General features: G+C 33.8%; 1 protein-coding gene across 1 annotated transcript in view; it reads right to left on the reverse strand.

Annotated features, from left to right (window-relative positions):
• Positions 1 to 10,487, reverse strand: part of KLB (klotho beta) — a 35,391-nt gene extending 24,904 nt beyond the window's left edge. Inside the window, 2 exon segments of the mRNA XM_044680551.1 lie at positions 9,649 to 10,419; positions 10,422 to 10,487. Coding sequence (XP_044536486.1) covers positions 9,649 to 10,419; positions 10,422 to 10,487 — 837 coding nt within the window.
• Positions 10,488 to 15,874: the final 5,387 nt, after the last annotated feature.

Here is a 15,874-nt window from a genome sequence, read left to right on the forward strand (position 1 = left end):
ATATATATATATATATATATATATATATATATATATATATATATATATATATATATATATATATATATATATATATATATATATAAGTTTCTTTCAGTCCCTAGGTATTGTTTATTTTTCTACTGCCAGCCATCTTATTTGAATCATCAAAAGTAAGTTTGGATTTTTTGTTTTTTGTTTTTTGTTTTGCATTTTGAATAAACCTCAAAGGACAACCAAAACCTAAAAAAAAAATCTCCTCTTAGTCTGTGTTTAATTGCTTTAGTTTCCTATTCTCAACTGTTCTTCTGTCCCAAAGTTTCACACATTTCAGAGGAAAGACCAAGGATTGAATACAAAGTCCAGTAAGCTCTATTTTATTAAACAGTCATTTTTTTGTCTCTTTATAAAAGGATACATTGGCATTGCAAACAGCAAGCTAATGTTCTTGATAAAAGGATAAATATAATATCCAATAAAATTAAGTAGAAACCAGCAATAAATGCCTAACCTTTTGTTAAAACTGTCATACAGAGACTCTCATAGTCATACACTCTATATTAGAATTTTTTTTCTCCTCAAAGCTGTGATTTCATTGGTAAGGAATTATTTTACTAATACATGTCAGTAACTATTTTGTGATTTATAGCCTTTGAGAGTTTCCTGGTGGATTGAGGAGTTGCAGAACTTGAACCAATGGGATGCTGGAAGCTGAAAAAAAGCTCTTGATACCTTATTCTTAATTTTTTGTTGTGAGCCTCAGAAATGGGCAAATGCTACATCAGAGCTTGATTTATTGCTTTGTTGATTGTCTAAACATAAGAAAGTGATGGGAAAATGTTAATAATGAAGATTAAATTTGGAAGTATGTTGGCTGTTAAACAGCACACCCCTCCCAACTTGAACCCAACTCCAAGGAAAATATTCTAACAAATACGCCATGATGCTTCTCCAACTGCAAGAAGGTATATGAAGTTCCAAAATAACAGAGTCCACTCAAATATTATACTGATCTTTAATTGAATTCGATGTTTTTGAGTAATTGGCTCAAATAATATTACTAGATCTGATTAATCTCTTTAATTGGATAATTCTATAATTAATACTTCTTTTTAGAATTTCCCACTTGGAAGAAGTGTGGTATTGTGGGAAGAGTGATGTATTTGGAGTCAGACGTCCGTTTAAGCCCTAACTCTACTAGTTATTACTTGTGAAGCATTGGGTAAATCTCTCTGGATCTCACTTTCTCTATCCATAAAATGAGAGGGTTGGCTGTGATGACCTTTCCAGCTCTGTGATTTATAGTGTGAGCGTCACACTTTTCAACTGCTTTTCAACCAGTGGTCTAAACATGAAGCTTTGTTAATGTTCATCAGTTTAATTGTTTTTCTTTGCTCATAAATTATTTTCTAACACTGAATTTTCTTGCTATAACCTTTTTTATTGAGTGTTTAATTAAAAGAATTGTCGTGGGGGAACAATTCTTATAAGTAGCACAGTGGATAGAGCACGAGGCCTAGAGGGAGCACCTAGGTTCAAATCTGGCCTCAGACACTTCTTAGCTGTGTGACTCATTTGCCTAGCCCTTGCATTTTTGTCTTAGAGTTGTTCCTAAGAGAGAAAGTAAGGGTTTAATTTTGAAAAATAATTCTTATATACAAATACTAACATACTAACTTTCCTCAGTTTCAACTTTTAATGCATAAATCCCTTTAATAACTGGCATATTTTCCCTTATTTATTCATACTATTTTTGGATCCAGTTGAGCTTGACTTTTTATGAACTGTTCTGAGAGTGTTCACATGGAATCAAGCTGTTTAAATAGGACAGCAATATCATTCATGGCATATTTATAATTACATTTATTTAAACTTTTGTTAATCATTCATCTAACAATGACTTTTTCTGCTTAATGGGTAGTTGGAAAGAGTACATATTTCTTTGTGTTGCTTTGCTAAAGGATTCATAACACTTTTTGTAGTCCAACCATAGTTTTATCAAATTTTTGCTTGAAATATAAATATCTTAATGTAGAATTCTGATGATTTGGAAGCTGCCTTTGGAAACTTTTGTCTACATAACAGAATTTAAGTCCATTTTTGTATATTTGGCTAATAAACCCATGACTATTTATTAGACCATTCATTCAATAAATATTATTAAAGGCATGTTATAATATCAAATTTTAACCTGTTGGTCATTAATTCCTGGTGATAAATCTGTGAAATCTCTTTTCCTCTGAAGGCTTTTAAATTTTATTGGAGAGTGATTGAGATGTCTTTAAATAAAGAGTAAGGGGTAATCACATATATCTACAAAGCTAGATACTCCAGAGAATCACAGGTCCAGAACATGAAGAATGAACATAAAACACCTTTACCCTGGTCTGTCTTTAGTTAGACTTTCAAATTCTGCACAAAAAAAATCCTAAAATAAAAAGAATGAGAAGACCGATAATTCACAGAATATAAGATACAAATAAGAAGGGGAATAAATTAGAAAAAAATCTGGAGAAATAGTATTGAGAGCGATTTCAGATTGATGTAAGGAAAATTTCCTAACAATTACAGCTAGAGCTATTCAAAAGTGGGGCATAGTCTGCCTATGGGCCCTCCTATTCAGCTGCAGGTTAGATGAGATGTCCTCTAAACCCATCTGACTCTAAAATTCTCTAATTTTCTGATTCTACTAGGAAAAATCACATAAAAAGTCAAAATTCTGCTTACTAATGTAAATATGGTATTGTAAAAAAAAAACAAAACCCCAAAACAATACCCAAAGGATTATGATTAACTAATACTTGAATCAACTAATTTTTACAAAACCAGGACATTGCCAGAGACTTTGTGCCAGAGACACACATAATTTAGCATCACATTAATGAGAACTTAAGGCTTTTAGCAAATAATTAAAAGTCATAATTGGGAAATTTTGTACCCTGGACCAAGTAACCACAAGCTTCTCTCAGGGTAAGTGATATGAATTATAGTCTTAGCTGAACAGGAGATGAAGAATACGGTGTAGCTACTAGCCCTTACTGGAGATATTGCCACATAGAAATGGTTGTGAATGTTGTACTTAAGCCAGTCACTTAGTAGCTACTGGTTTTAACTAAGTATTCTTCCTAACTAAACTATCGAAGGACCACAAATGCTGGAAATACTTCAGTCTAACTTTAGCACCCTGGGGAAAAACTCTGGTTGAAAGTGATCCACATAAATCTAAGAAGACAATCTTGAATTCCTATGATCCAGTTGCCAAATCTTTGCTTTTTAAAAATATCGTAGTAAGCATTTTTTAACTACTTGGGATAATTGAAAACTCCTTATTTTACATCTGTAGACAGAGATTTAGCATGACACATAGTTCCCTTTGCCCCGGTGTTCTTGTGCATATTTTTGAGGGGGTAGAAAATAAGAAGTTGCCTTTCTGCTGCCTCATTCATTGAGGATTTATTGACAGGAAAGAAAGAAAGAAGCAAGCATTTATTAAGCTCTTACTGTATCAGGCACTATGCTAAGTTCTTTAAATATTATCTCATTTGATCATTGTTATGTCCATTTTACAGTTGAGTAAATTAAAGCCATTATAATCTTAATTGATCCTTACGACAGCCCTGGGAGATATTATTATTTCCATTTTACAGATAAGGAAACTGAGGCAAAAAGATTATGTGACTTGCCTATTCACACAGCTGATGAGTGTATGAGACTGGATTTGAACTCAGGTCTTACTGCTTCTAGACCTAGTGTTCTATCTAGCCACCTAGCAACCAAGAGGCATCATTTGAACCAATTATTTAGTTAAACATTTTTGTATATAATAACCCACAAAGTACATTAATCTTCTAATAATTCAATAACATAGAAATAAATTCAGAGTGGATTCAGACAGTTAGGTAGCACAATGGATAGAACTCTCAGCCTGAAGTCAGGAAGACTTGCATTAAAATCCAGACTCAGACTTTTACTAACTGTGTGACTCTGAACAAGTACTTATACTCTGTTTGACTCAGTTTCCTCACCTATAAAATGAAAATAATAATATCTCCTAAGGTTGTTGTAAGGATCAAATGAGATAATAATTGTAAAGTCCTTAGCATAGTGTCAGGCACATAGTAAATGCTATAAAAATGTTAGTTATATTTATTATTATTTTCTAACTTTATTTCCTTTTACTCTTTAAAATTATTTTTTAATTAACATGATAAATGTGGAGGTTTTTCCTCTGTAACCAGGAGCCAAATAGAGAATAAGCCTGTGAATACTTTCATTTTAAATTATCAGTACTTTGTTGTGAGTGTTAGAAAGTAGTAGGGGGCAATGTGAATATTTTTATTCCTTTCAGGTTCCTATGGCTCCTGATATTATATTGCAGTTATTTTTGGAGCTTAGGTAGTTGTCCAAAGTAGCTTTGTTTTGTAGCAATAAAACGACTCTTAATATAAATACTAATTATATTTGCTCTCCTGTTGGTAACACAATAAAATAGGCAGTATGTATTATAGTACTCATTTTACATCAGAGAAAATTGAGGCTTCAGGAGCCTGAGTGACTCGCCTAAGATTACGTGATTAATAAGTGGCAAAATGATTTGATTCCAAATCTTTTGAATCCCAAGCCCATAATATTTCCACTCCCCTCCTTGTAAGAGCTTTTTGTTCCTCAACTGCTTATTGATAACTAACACAACATACACCTTCAACTTATTTCTAATGGCTAGCAGAAGGACCTGGAATATATCATTCTGTGGATCTTAATGTATCTCTGAAATTCTGAAGCAATTATGATGTGGGAGCAGAAGACATTGGCAAAGGAAGTTGAGACTTGAATTATACTAGTAGCAACTTCATAAAAATTTTTTTAAAACCATTACCTTCCCTCTTGGAGTCAATACTGTGTATTAGCTCCAAGGCAGAAGAGTGGTAAGGGTAGGCAATGGGGATCAAGTGACTTGCCCAGGTCACACAGCTGGGAAGTTTCTGAGGCCAGATTTGAACCTAGGTCCTCCCGTCTCTAGGCCTGACTCTCAATCCACTGAGCTATCCAGCTGCCCCCAACTTAATAAATTTTTTTTTTAAACCCTTGTACTTTTTGGTGTATTGTCTCATAGGTGGAAGAGTGGTAAGGGTGGGCAATGGGGGTCAAGTGACTTGCCCAGGGTCACACAGCTGGGAAGTGGCTGAGACTGGGTTTGAACCTAGGACCTCCTGTCTCTAGGCCTGACTCTCACTCCACTGAGCTACCCAGCTGCCCCCCTTAATAAATTTTTAAAAATATTCTTTTACTAAATTTTTGATAATCAATTCTACTATATCTTTAGGATGAACATGTGAAAATATTTATATTAATAATAAAATTATTAACAAAAAGTATCTGCAATTTATTTTTTATATTTTGAAAAAAATGAATAATGCCTACATAAGTTCAATATAACAGTGTGTTATGTGTGGATACAATTCAACAAAATTGAGTTTTTGTATTTTTGGGGTAGCCCCAGTTGGGAATTCAAAAGAAATGTTGACATATTCCCTCAGATAATTTACAATCTAGTTGGAAGTAGGGCAAAAGGAATAAAGTCCACCCATAAGATAAATAATATGTAGATAGAGCCTGACCTATTTAATAAAAGACCTTTCTAAAAATAAATTAATTCATATTGCAAAGTGAATTTTATAACTAAACTATTAGGAACCTAGCCAGGTAAACCAAAAAACTGGAGGAAAATTTCCACTTTGAAATAATTCAGTACAAAATAATTTGACCAAAGGTTTTAGTATGTAGACTCCTTGTCCATTTTCACTGTGTGGACTTAAGTAGGAGGGTCCCTAGTTCAATAAATTAAGATTACAGGTGAGAATCATAGATCCCTCAAAACATTTCTGCCAGTTTGAGAGAATTAACAGTAATGCAAAGCAAAAGAGAAGTCAGGATTAGAATATAACTCTTACACCACATTTCCATGGTTCTAATGATTTAGGAAGAGTGCATGGCAGAATACCCAGAGAGTCTGTGATTCTCTGATTTTAATGTGAAGAATCACCCAAGGGTCTAAACATTGGCAAATGAATCTACAGAGCTTCTGTTAAGGGATATGGACACTTTAATGAAGCTAAAATAGCCGATATGGGCTCTACTACCTTTTTAATTTAATAATCAGTCCACAGCTGTCTAGAATTACATTTCATAAACTTTTACTACTTCCATGGGAAAAATTCTTCATAAAAATTCTTCATTCACATAACAAACAGCATCCCAAGTTTGCTCTACATTCATTGTCCTCCTGAACATGAGGTGGACTTTAGTAGGATTTTTGTTGATGGTGTTTTTGAATTCTGAGATGCAGCTTCATTATATGGTAACCAATTCTGGGATTGGGAGATAGAGACCAGCCCTGGGTAAACAGTAATTTAGAGAATTCTCAAGAAGTTCTGGTGGATTTGAGCCTAATCTCAATGTTTTGGCCTTTAGGTCTGTCTGCTTTGGGGGAGTTCTCAAGTTATTACACAACCACTTTAACCTCTCCGTTGTCTTTAGGACCAGGACTAGATTAGAGCTGTGTTAAGAAACTATCCCAGGTGGAAGGTGAAGATCACTCATTGCTGAATTCTCATTCAATCTCTTTGAGATTTTCTTTACTTTTCTAATTAACCTTGAAGTCATTTTTCCCTGAACTGTTGTAGCGGTGGCTTTTCTATCTTTGCTGTTGGCCGAGTCTGCCTAATTTCTTGGACTTGGTGTAAAGTCTCTTTTCCCCTTTAGTTTGCCTGAGACAAAGACTGGATTTTCCATTAAAGGATTTCACTAGCAACCAAGGTGAAAGGAGACAGAGATAATCAGTGAATTCGTTGTCCTCTATAGGTTACATTCTCAGGTGGTCTGTCAACAAGCATTTATTAACACTTAATATTTGCCAGGAGGCTGTCCCAGGTTCTGAACAAATATAAGCAGAAAGACAATCCTTGACCTCAAGAAGCATACAATTCAATAGAAGAAAACAACATATTGGAAGCTGAAAGGGGTTTGGGGTTGAAAAAGAAAGATTCATATGCACAAAAATATTTATTTATGTAAGTTCTTTTTATGGTGGCAGAGAACCGAACACAAGCAGGTGCTCATCATTTGAGAAACAGTTGAACAAATGATGTCATCTATTTAATGTCATGAAATCTAGAGGACTCTTAGCACATTGGGAGGATTCCTGTGGAGAATTTACAGAAGACAGAGGCAAGAGTCAAATAGGACAACAAGATATGGTTGGATTGAAGTCTACACTATTGGAAGAAATACTCACATTGATAAAATCACAGTTGATCATTATCAAAGATTGGCATTGTTGAACTTATAGAGTCTAGAAATTTTATCTAAAATACTTTAACTCGGGGATAATTTTCACTGATTATTTCATGAATGTTCACTAATTATTTCTGTGTTCTTTCACCTTGGTTGCTAGTGAAATCCTTTAATGGAAAATCCAGTCTTTGTCTCAGGTAAACTGTCTGACTAGCATATAAGCCTTGCCTGATACATATATAAAGAAATAGCTCAAGTAAGAAGTAGTGGCAATGAAGAATAGGTATCTACTATTCCAACAGACCAGGATTGCAGGTATATTAAAGAAACAGAGACAATCTCAAATAGGGTAGTCTGGGGTTTGGTTTTGACTGCTATTCCCCTTCTTATTGAGCATTACTTTTTTTTGTTAGCTGGGATGAAGAGATAATTTTGAAGTCTTAGGCTTTAATTAAAAAAATGTTCTTGAATTACATATTATAGTCTCCTAAATGGGATTAAATAATACCAGACCACAGGTTGGAGCATTAAGGAAGAAATCACCCATTTCACCATGAGAAATCAAATTTTTATTTTTGTGTCAAAAATCTACCATCCTACAATAAGCCCTCGGGTAAAGGGGCTACAGGAAACTAAGACAACCTGGAGGCCTTGATGTCAAGTCCTCATGGCATTTCAGGTTATGAAATCATTAAGCTTTCATTCCATTTTTCTTTGGTGTAGTCTATCACTTAGTAGGACAACATGTTTCATGAAACAATTTTGATTGACTCAGAATTTATAGTTTATAATCTCTAAATTATATTAAACTAAGTTTTATTATTTAGTATTTATAAAGAGATAAAAGGAATATTATAAGAATCATGGTTGTTTTTAAAATAGAATCTTGAATTTCAAACTTTTGAAAAGCTTTCAAGGAAATAGAAATTTTAATTGTCTAGAATATATTCCCTATAAATGTCTAAACTTAGCTATAAAAGGGTTAGCCTTTTCTGTTACTTTTATTCCCTTTTAAAATGAAATTTTGTTAAATAATATTTACATATATATAGGTATGTAAAATATATAGGCATAGAGATATAACTATCCTTTTTTATGCAAAGCTGATGATACCCATGAGAAGGTTTTTGAAATCATAGGATAACCTACTATCCATATATATAGGTATGCCTAGAAATTTTAGTATGCATAAATAAAGAATATCCAGGAAAATATAAGTAAGGTTAGTGAAGTTATCATATAGTTCTATGTATTGAAAAGCTACAAAGGAAATTATATTTTGATATTCTTCAACATTTTACAACTTACATAATAGGCAATTATTAAATGCTTGACTATTATAAGAGAATTTTAATGATATCTATTACTAAATTATGTCATTTTATTACTTATCAATTTTTTCTACTTCATTATAAAATGTTCCAGATGTTCCTATATAATTGATGTCTGAGTAGTGCTCTAATTCAAAACTTTAAAGAATTTCCCCCCAGCTATTGGCAGATTAAATGTGAAACTAAATTTTTTTTATTTTTTTTTACCATTGGAAATTCTGGATACTCTTTTCTTTCTTTCCTTATACAAATTTTTCATGTCTAAATTATGTGTCTATCCTTTGTAAATAACTACATTCTCAGTTTTGTTTAACATTTTCTCATTAGCATTGTAATAATTTAAAATTTTTTAAAAATGTACTTTCCTTTGAAAAATATTTAAACATCCTCTGTAGCTTTTGATGTTTTCATTGATTTAAGGTAATAATACTCCAAAATAGCCTTCCCTCATAACCTTCTCTATTATAACTGTACTAACTTTAATAGTCCAGTTAGTGAAACTAAATTTTTTCTTCTATGCAACTAAAAGCAAGGCATATTAGAAATGACAGTTTTAGTGTCTGCATTTGGCATTTTACAAATTATTGCAGCTAAGCATCACCAACCATAAAAAAAAAGAAGTGATAAACTTTATATTTTTAGGCGTTTTTATTCTAACACAATTCTGAAGTGGTTGGTCCTCTGGCAAGAAAGGATTCTTTTCAGGAATAAAACTTGTATAATCTTTGCAGTGATTCTGCAGATGAAGACAGACATTTGTACTACTACTATCACATATAACAATGTGTATATTTTTTTCTTTAAAACAAAAGCTAAGTGACACATTTAAGGAAACTAATAGGATTTAGAAATTTAAGTTAAGATACATTACCATTGAAAAAGGCTGAAAATAGACAGTGAGTATTTCTAAAAATGATTGGCAATGGGTGATGGCAGCAAAAACAAATTTTAAATTCACCTTTTCCTAGTTCATACTCTCTATTCCATTTTGCGAGTACATTCTTAAAAATTCTAAAGCTCTAACATGAAATCAACTGTACTGTACCTTGATCAGGTTGTGTCCCACAACATAAACAGCTGCTGAGTTCCCTTTCTCTCCTGGTGCATGCATACCTGTGCGATAGCCATGCCAGGCAACTAGATACGGGTTGTGTATTGTAATCCAGTATTTAACACGATTCCCAAATGTCTGGAAACAGTAAGTTGCATAGTCGTTGAAAATATTTATTATGGTCTCATTTTTCCACCCCCCATATTTTTCTTGTAGTACTAGAGGCAAGTCCCAGTGGTATAAAGTAACTATAGGCTTAATGTTTCGGTGTACAAGACTGTCCAGGAGAGCATTATAGTATTGGAGTCCTTTCTCATTGGCAACTGTTACTATCCCATCTGGAAAGAGCCTTGGCCAGGAAATTGAAAATTGATAAAAAGAAACTCCCAAAAACTCCAGTGCAGACAAGTCTTTCTCCAGAAAAGCGTAACTGTCACTGGAATCATCTGTGCTGTTGACATCTTTAAGATGTGTGCTGATGAAGTGATCCCATATTGAGGGTCCCTTACCATCTTTTTTCCAACTTCCTTCCACTTGAAATGCTCCAGTCCCTACACCCCAGGAAAAGTTTTTTGGAAAGGTGTCATATAGAAACATCTGAGTTTCATTCATAGGATTAAAATTATGATCTTTCTTCCATAATAATTGTCCTTCTCCCGGGAATCCAGTAATAGCTCTTGTGAAGAAAAATGCCCAGAGGATGGCAAAGCCTTTCGGTCCTTGGATGAACATTGTTTTCTTATAGCGTGTATTTTTAAAGTCAGTTTTCTTTCATTGTTGCTGAAGAAAATCCATCCATTCCCTGGCGATCTTGCTGCACAGTCTGCCTTCATTTGCCACTAACTGCTGGACTGTTATCAAAGCTTCAGCAAAAGCTTGTGATTGTAAAGGTCTGTCAATGATTAGCTTGAACTGTGAGACCTAGGATGGGTTACATAGAGCAATGTAATTTGAGGGAGGTAGCCTTCTTACAGTAAGTAAGAAATCTAGTTTTCTTTTATTATGGGAAAATATTAAAATATAAAATGTTACTATTGATTGTTGTATATTTAATTTGAGGTTAGAAAAGCAATGTAACGACAATGAATAAAAAAGTCAGATATATTCTATTTAAGCTTTCAAACTGACATGATTAAGAAAATTGTTTTACCAGTTTTGAAGAAAGTATATACATTTTCCACATTTATAATTTTTGGGCTAAATGGTTTTAGAGTTTTATCTTTTGGAAAATCACATCTTAATATCAGATACAAATACTAGGAAAAACACCATTAACAATTTCTCAATACCTATTTGCTGTTGGCTAATATTTCATCATTAAAACATTTCTGGCTTCATATGGAGAAAAATAAAGGAAATAGAAAATTGCTAAGGAACTAGCATCACATTGATTTATCCAGATAATATGTGGATGAAATGTAAAGTTATTTACTAGTTATATATTTAGAAATCTGATAAACATGAAGCTTCTAGGAAGAATATAGCAGCTGCCTTGTAATGAATATGCCTGAATATTTATTAAAAATATCATAATTTATGAAAGATAGCTTCATCCAAGACAGTTGGGTAAAGGATAAGTAGGGCAAAGCTAGTATTAACTCTCAATTCACCTGTTCTACTCTCAATCAATCAACAAATATTTGATATAGAGGATTTCTTTCTATAAGGGAATGTATTAAATTAGTATAAGATTCTCTGCCTTCAAGAAGCTTACAATACAGTTGAGGAGATAAGGCATAGGCGAAGGAAAGGATAACTAAAAATATAAGGCAGTATATAAGGAGTGCAAAATGAGTAGTACAGACAATATACATAAGAGTACAGTGCCCAAATTTGGAACTATGCCCAAAGGACTATAAAACAGTACATACTCTTTGATTGAGTAGTACCACTACTAGGTCTATATCTTAAAGAGATAAAAATAAGGGGAAGGGAGAAGGACCTACCTGTACAAAAATATCTATAGTAACCATTTTTGTGGGGGCAAAGAATTGGAAATTATGGGGCTTTCCATCAATTGGAAGATGGCTGAACAAATTATGGTATATGATGGTGATGTTATACTATTGTGCAGGAAGGAATGATACACAAGATGGTTTCAGAAAGAGCTGGAAAGACCTATGTGAACTGATGCAGAGTGAAGTAAATAGAACCAGAAGAACACTGTACATAGGAACAGCAATTTTGTGGGATGATCAAATGTGAAAAACTTAGCTATTATCAGCAATACAATGATCTGGGACAATCCTGAAGTACTTATGACAAAGAATGCTATCCACCTCCAGAGAAAGAACTGTTGGAGTGGGAATGTAGATCAAAGCATATGATTTTTCATTTTAGTTTATTTGGGGTTTTGGTTTTATATGATTATTCTCTAACAAAGATGAATAATATGGAAATATGTTTTGCATGAAAACCCATATATAACTCAGATCAAATTGCTTACCATCCCCAGGATGGGGGAGGGAAGAAAGGGAGGGATACAATTTGGATCATATAACGTCAGAAAACTTAAATGGAAAATTATGTAATTGGTAAAACAAAATATCTTTACAAAAAAAGTGCTGTGTACATTGTATTCATAATTATTTCTATAGTCGTAGGATCATACACATAAAACTAGGAGAGACCTTGGAAATCTAGCTCCCTTATTTTACAAATGAAGAAATTGAAGCCAAATGAGGTGGTAATGTATCCAATATCACACAGGCATTAAGTGGCAGAATTGGAAGTCAAACCCAAGTCTTTAGACTTTAGCTGCAATGTTCTGTCTACACCACAATTCTATCCGTGGATCTCAAAAGATGAGAAATGTTCTTAGGCAGCTAGGTGGCTCAGAGCACCAGGCATGGAGTCAGAAGATCTGATTTCAAATCTCACACATACTAGCTGTGTGATCCTGGGCAAATCACTTAGCCTCTCTGTGTCTCAGTTTCCTCAAAACTTTAGACTGCCTTAGTCTAAAACAGGGAAGTTGGCACCTACCTTCCAGGGTATTAAATCATGGTCAAATGAGATAATATTTGTCAAGCTTTTAGTATGGTGCCTAGCACATAGTAAGCACTCAATAAATGCTCATTCCCTTCCCTACATATCTTTTTCATCTTCCTCTAGAGGAGACTACAGTAATGTCATTGCCATTAAAATGACAGAAAAATACTGGAGAGAAATTAGGCAAATGGTCAGCTCTTATCAAGTGAGTTGGTAGTAAAATAGGTAGAATTAGAAATTTTTCCAGTCTCATTCCATTGTTCCCTGAATGACTTTGTAGTTATAATAATTATCAATTCACCCAGGGATTCTATTAGGACCATTTGAAAATGCTAGACATTTTGCTCTAATAATAACATTAATATTTTAAATATTCTTTATGTCTACATGTGAGATGACACTTGCTAGTAGAAGACTAGAATTTTTAGTAAGGAAGATAATTCTTCAAATTTGGTAACAATTAATTCTCGATTATTCAAATATGTTGTTTGTTGATTCTCTTACTTCTTTCTAAATCTAATTTCTTGGGCATTTTTATTGATCATTAGCACTTGAACCAGAGAACAGCTAAGGAGAAGAGATGAATTTCAAGGAAGGACAGCAGTCATATTCAGTTAAGACTTATTGAATTTCACAAAACCACAATTTTTTTCCTTTTGGACTATAATCCTAGAGCTGCTATTGAATGGGTTTCTACTCTACTGAATTGTAATTCTTTTTTTTTTAACATGCTTAAATTTTTTTATATGGGTGCATGGAACCAAGGACCAAGTTTCATAATGCAAGATTAGGAGTATTCAACTATACTGGCTTTGCAATGAGATTGGCTGGCCTTTTCTATAGTTCAATTTGTAGCTTAAATGATAATATTAAGATGATAAATATACTTTTGTATTTGTGAAAGTCAACCCAATACTTTAACTGCACAACTGAAATGATGATGATAATGACAATAATAACAAACATTTATTAAGAGTCTGCTATATTATAAGAGCCAATGTGACCCTCGACAAGTCACTGAACTCTGCTTCAGTTTCCTCAGCTATAATGAGCTGGACAAAGAAATGGCAAAACACTCCAGTATCTTTGCCAAGAAAACCCCAAAAAGGGTCATGGAAGAATTAGATACAACTAAAATAACTGAAGAACACAATTTTAATCTATTAAAAATCTATGTGAAGAGAAATTTATGAGTTTTTATGGATACTCAAAATATTTGCCAAATTTGATTGAAATGGAGAGAAAAGTTATAAATTTGTTGTTGTTCAGTCATTCAGTCATGTCCCACTCTTTGTGACCCCAAGCAACATAATTATCTGGGAGGTTTTCTTGGCAAGGATACTGGAGAGGCTTGCCATTTCCTTCTCCAGTGGATTTGGTAAATCCTTTTGTCAGGCGACCAGAAGTTGAGAGAGTTGCCCAGAGTCACATAGCTAGGAAGCATTTGAGGCTGGATTTGAATTCAAATCTTCCTGAACTTTAGGTCCACTGCTCTAACCACTGAGTCACAGCTGCCTCTAGGCTCTAGGTAGAATTCATTACACTGACATTTCCAAATGACAATACAATTTAATTTTTTAAAAAAACTCTTAAGTTCTGTTTTAGAAATAATTCCATCTATTAGTTCCAAGGTAAAAGATCAGTAAGGGCTAGGCAATGGGAGTTATGTCTTACCCAGGGTTACAAAGCTAGAAAGTATCTGAGGCCAGATTTGAACCTAGGACCTCCTACCTCTAAGGCCTGGCACTCAGTCTACTAAGCCACTCAACTGTCCCCTGATTACATTCTTTTTTAACAGTGATTTTATTTTTACTTAATTTTTTAAATTCTAAATTTACAAACACCAAATAAAATGAACATATTCATATGCTACAAAGAAGAGAAAAAGGGGATTATAAATAAGAGCATAAATCTGTATTACACATATATAGCTTGCCTCTTTCTTTAATTAGATTGAAAAATTATACAATTTGAGGGGAAAAAAAGAATTTGAGAGTGGGAGGGCCCCTCAGTAACTATTTAGTTGAATTTATTCCCAAAAGGAATCTCACCAATAACATATTTGATAAAAGGTTTTCTAACCTTTGCTTGAGGAGTTGCAAGGAAAGGTAACCCACCTCTTCTCTAGGAAGCCCAGTTTACTTCTGGGCAGCTCTAGTTGTTATGAAGTTTCCCCTAACATCGAGACTAAATCTTCCTCTACTTTTTTCATCCACTGTTCCTGATTTCTTCCTCTACCCTTTGAGGCCAAACAGAACAAATTTAGGCCCTCTTTCACATGATGCCCTACAATATTTAAAGGTAACAATCCTGTCCCCTCTGAATCTTCTCTTCTCCTACCTCACCACGCCCAATTTCTTCTAGTAATCCCCTAAATGCATCCTGGTTTCCTTCCAATGGAAACTATTCAGATGATCAGTTGCTCTTACGTTATGGTGCCTAGAATTCAACCCAGGTGAGGTCTGAGAAGGGCAGAATATGGTGGCATTATAATATTGCTATTCCTTGAAAACACAGTACTGTTGAGTTATTTTGTTCTTGTAGTACACTAAAACTCCAGGACCTTTTATTTTTTTAAAACCTTACCTTCTGTCTTAGAACCAAATCCTATTGAAAATGTATACAATGTATACAACCAATACTATTGGTTCCAAGACAGAAGGTAAGATTTAAAAAACCAATAATACTATGTATTGGTTCCAAGGCAGAAGAGTGGTAAGGGCTAGGCTGTGGGGGTTAAGTGACTTGCCCAGAGTCACACAGCTGGGAAGTATCTGAAGCCAGATTTGAACCTAGGACCTCCCATTTGTAAACCTGGCTCTCTCAATCCACTGAGTCATCTAGCTGCCCCTCCAGGACCTTTTAAATATCAATTTCTATTTATTTATGCCTCTCTCATCTTATATTTTCCCTATCTTATCCTTGTGAATTGAACTTTTTGTACTTAAGTACAATACTTTACATTTATTCATATTGGATTTCATCTTAGATTCAGCCCAAAGCTCTAGCCTTTCAAGATCTTTTGGGAACCTGACTCTATCATCCACTGTATTAGCTATCCCTCCCAACTTTGAGTCAACTGGAAATTTTATGAACATGCCGTTTCTGCCTTTACAAAAATCATTGATAAAAATCTTAAATAGCATAAGGTCAAACAGAAATCCCTCAGGTCCTCCACTGTAGATCTCCTGCCACACTGACATTTGAAACATTAAGAATTATTCTTTGA

The sequence above is a fragment of the Gracilinanus agilis genome, chromosome 6 (assembly GCF_016433145.1).
Source record: "Gracilinanus agilis isolate LMUSP501 chromosome 6, AgileGrace, whole genome shotgun sequence".
In the NCBI taxonomy this organism is placed as follows: Eukaryota; Metazoa; Chordata; class Mammalia; order Didelphimorphia; family Didelphidae; genus Gracilinanus; species Gracilinanus agilis.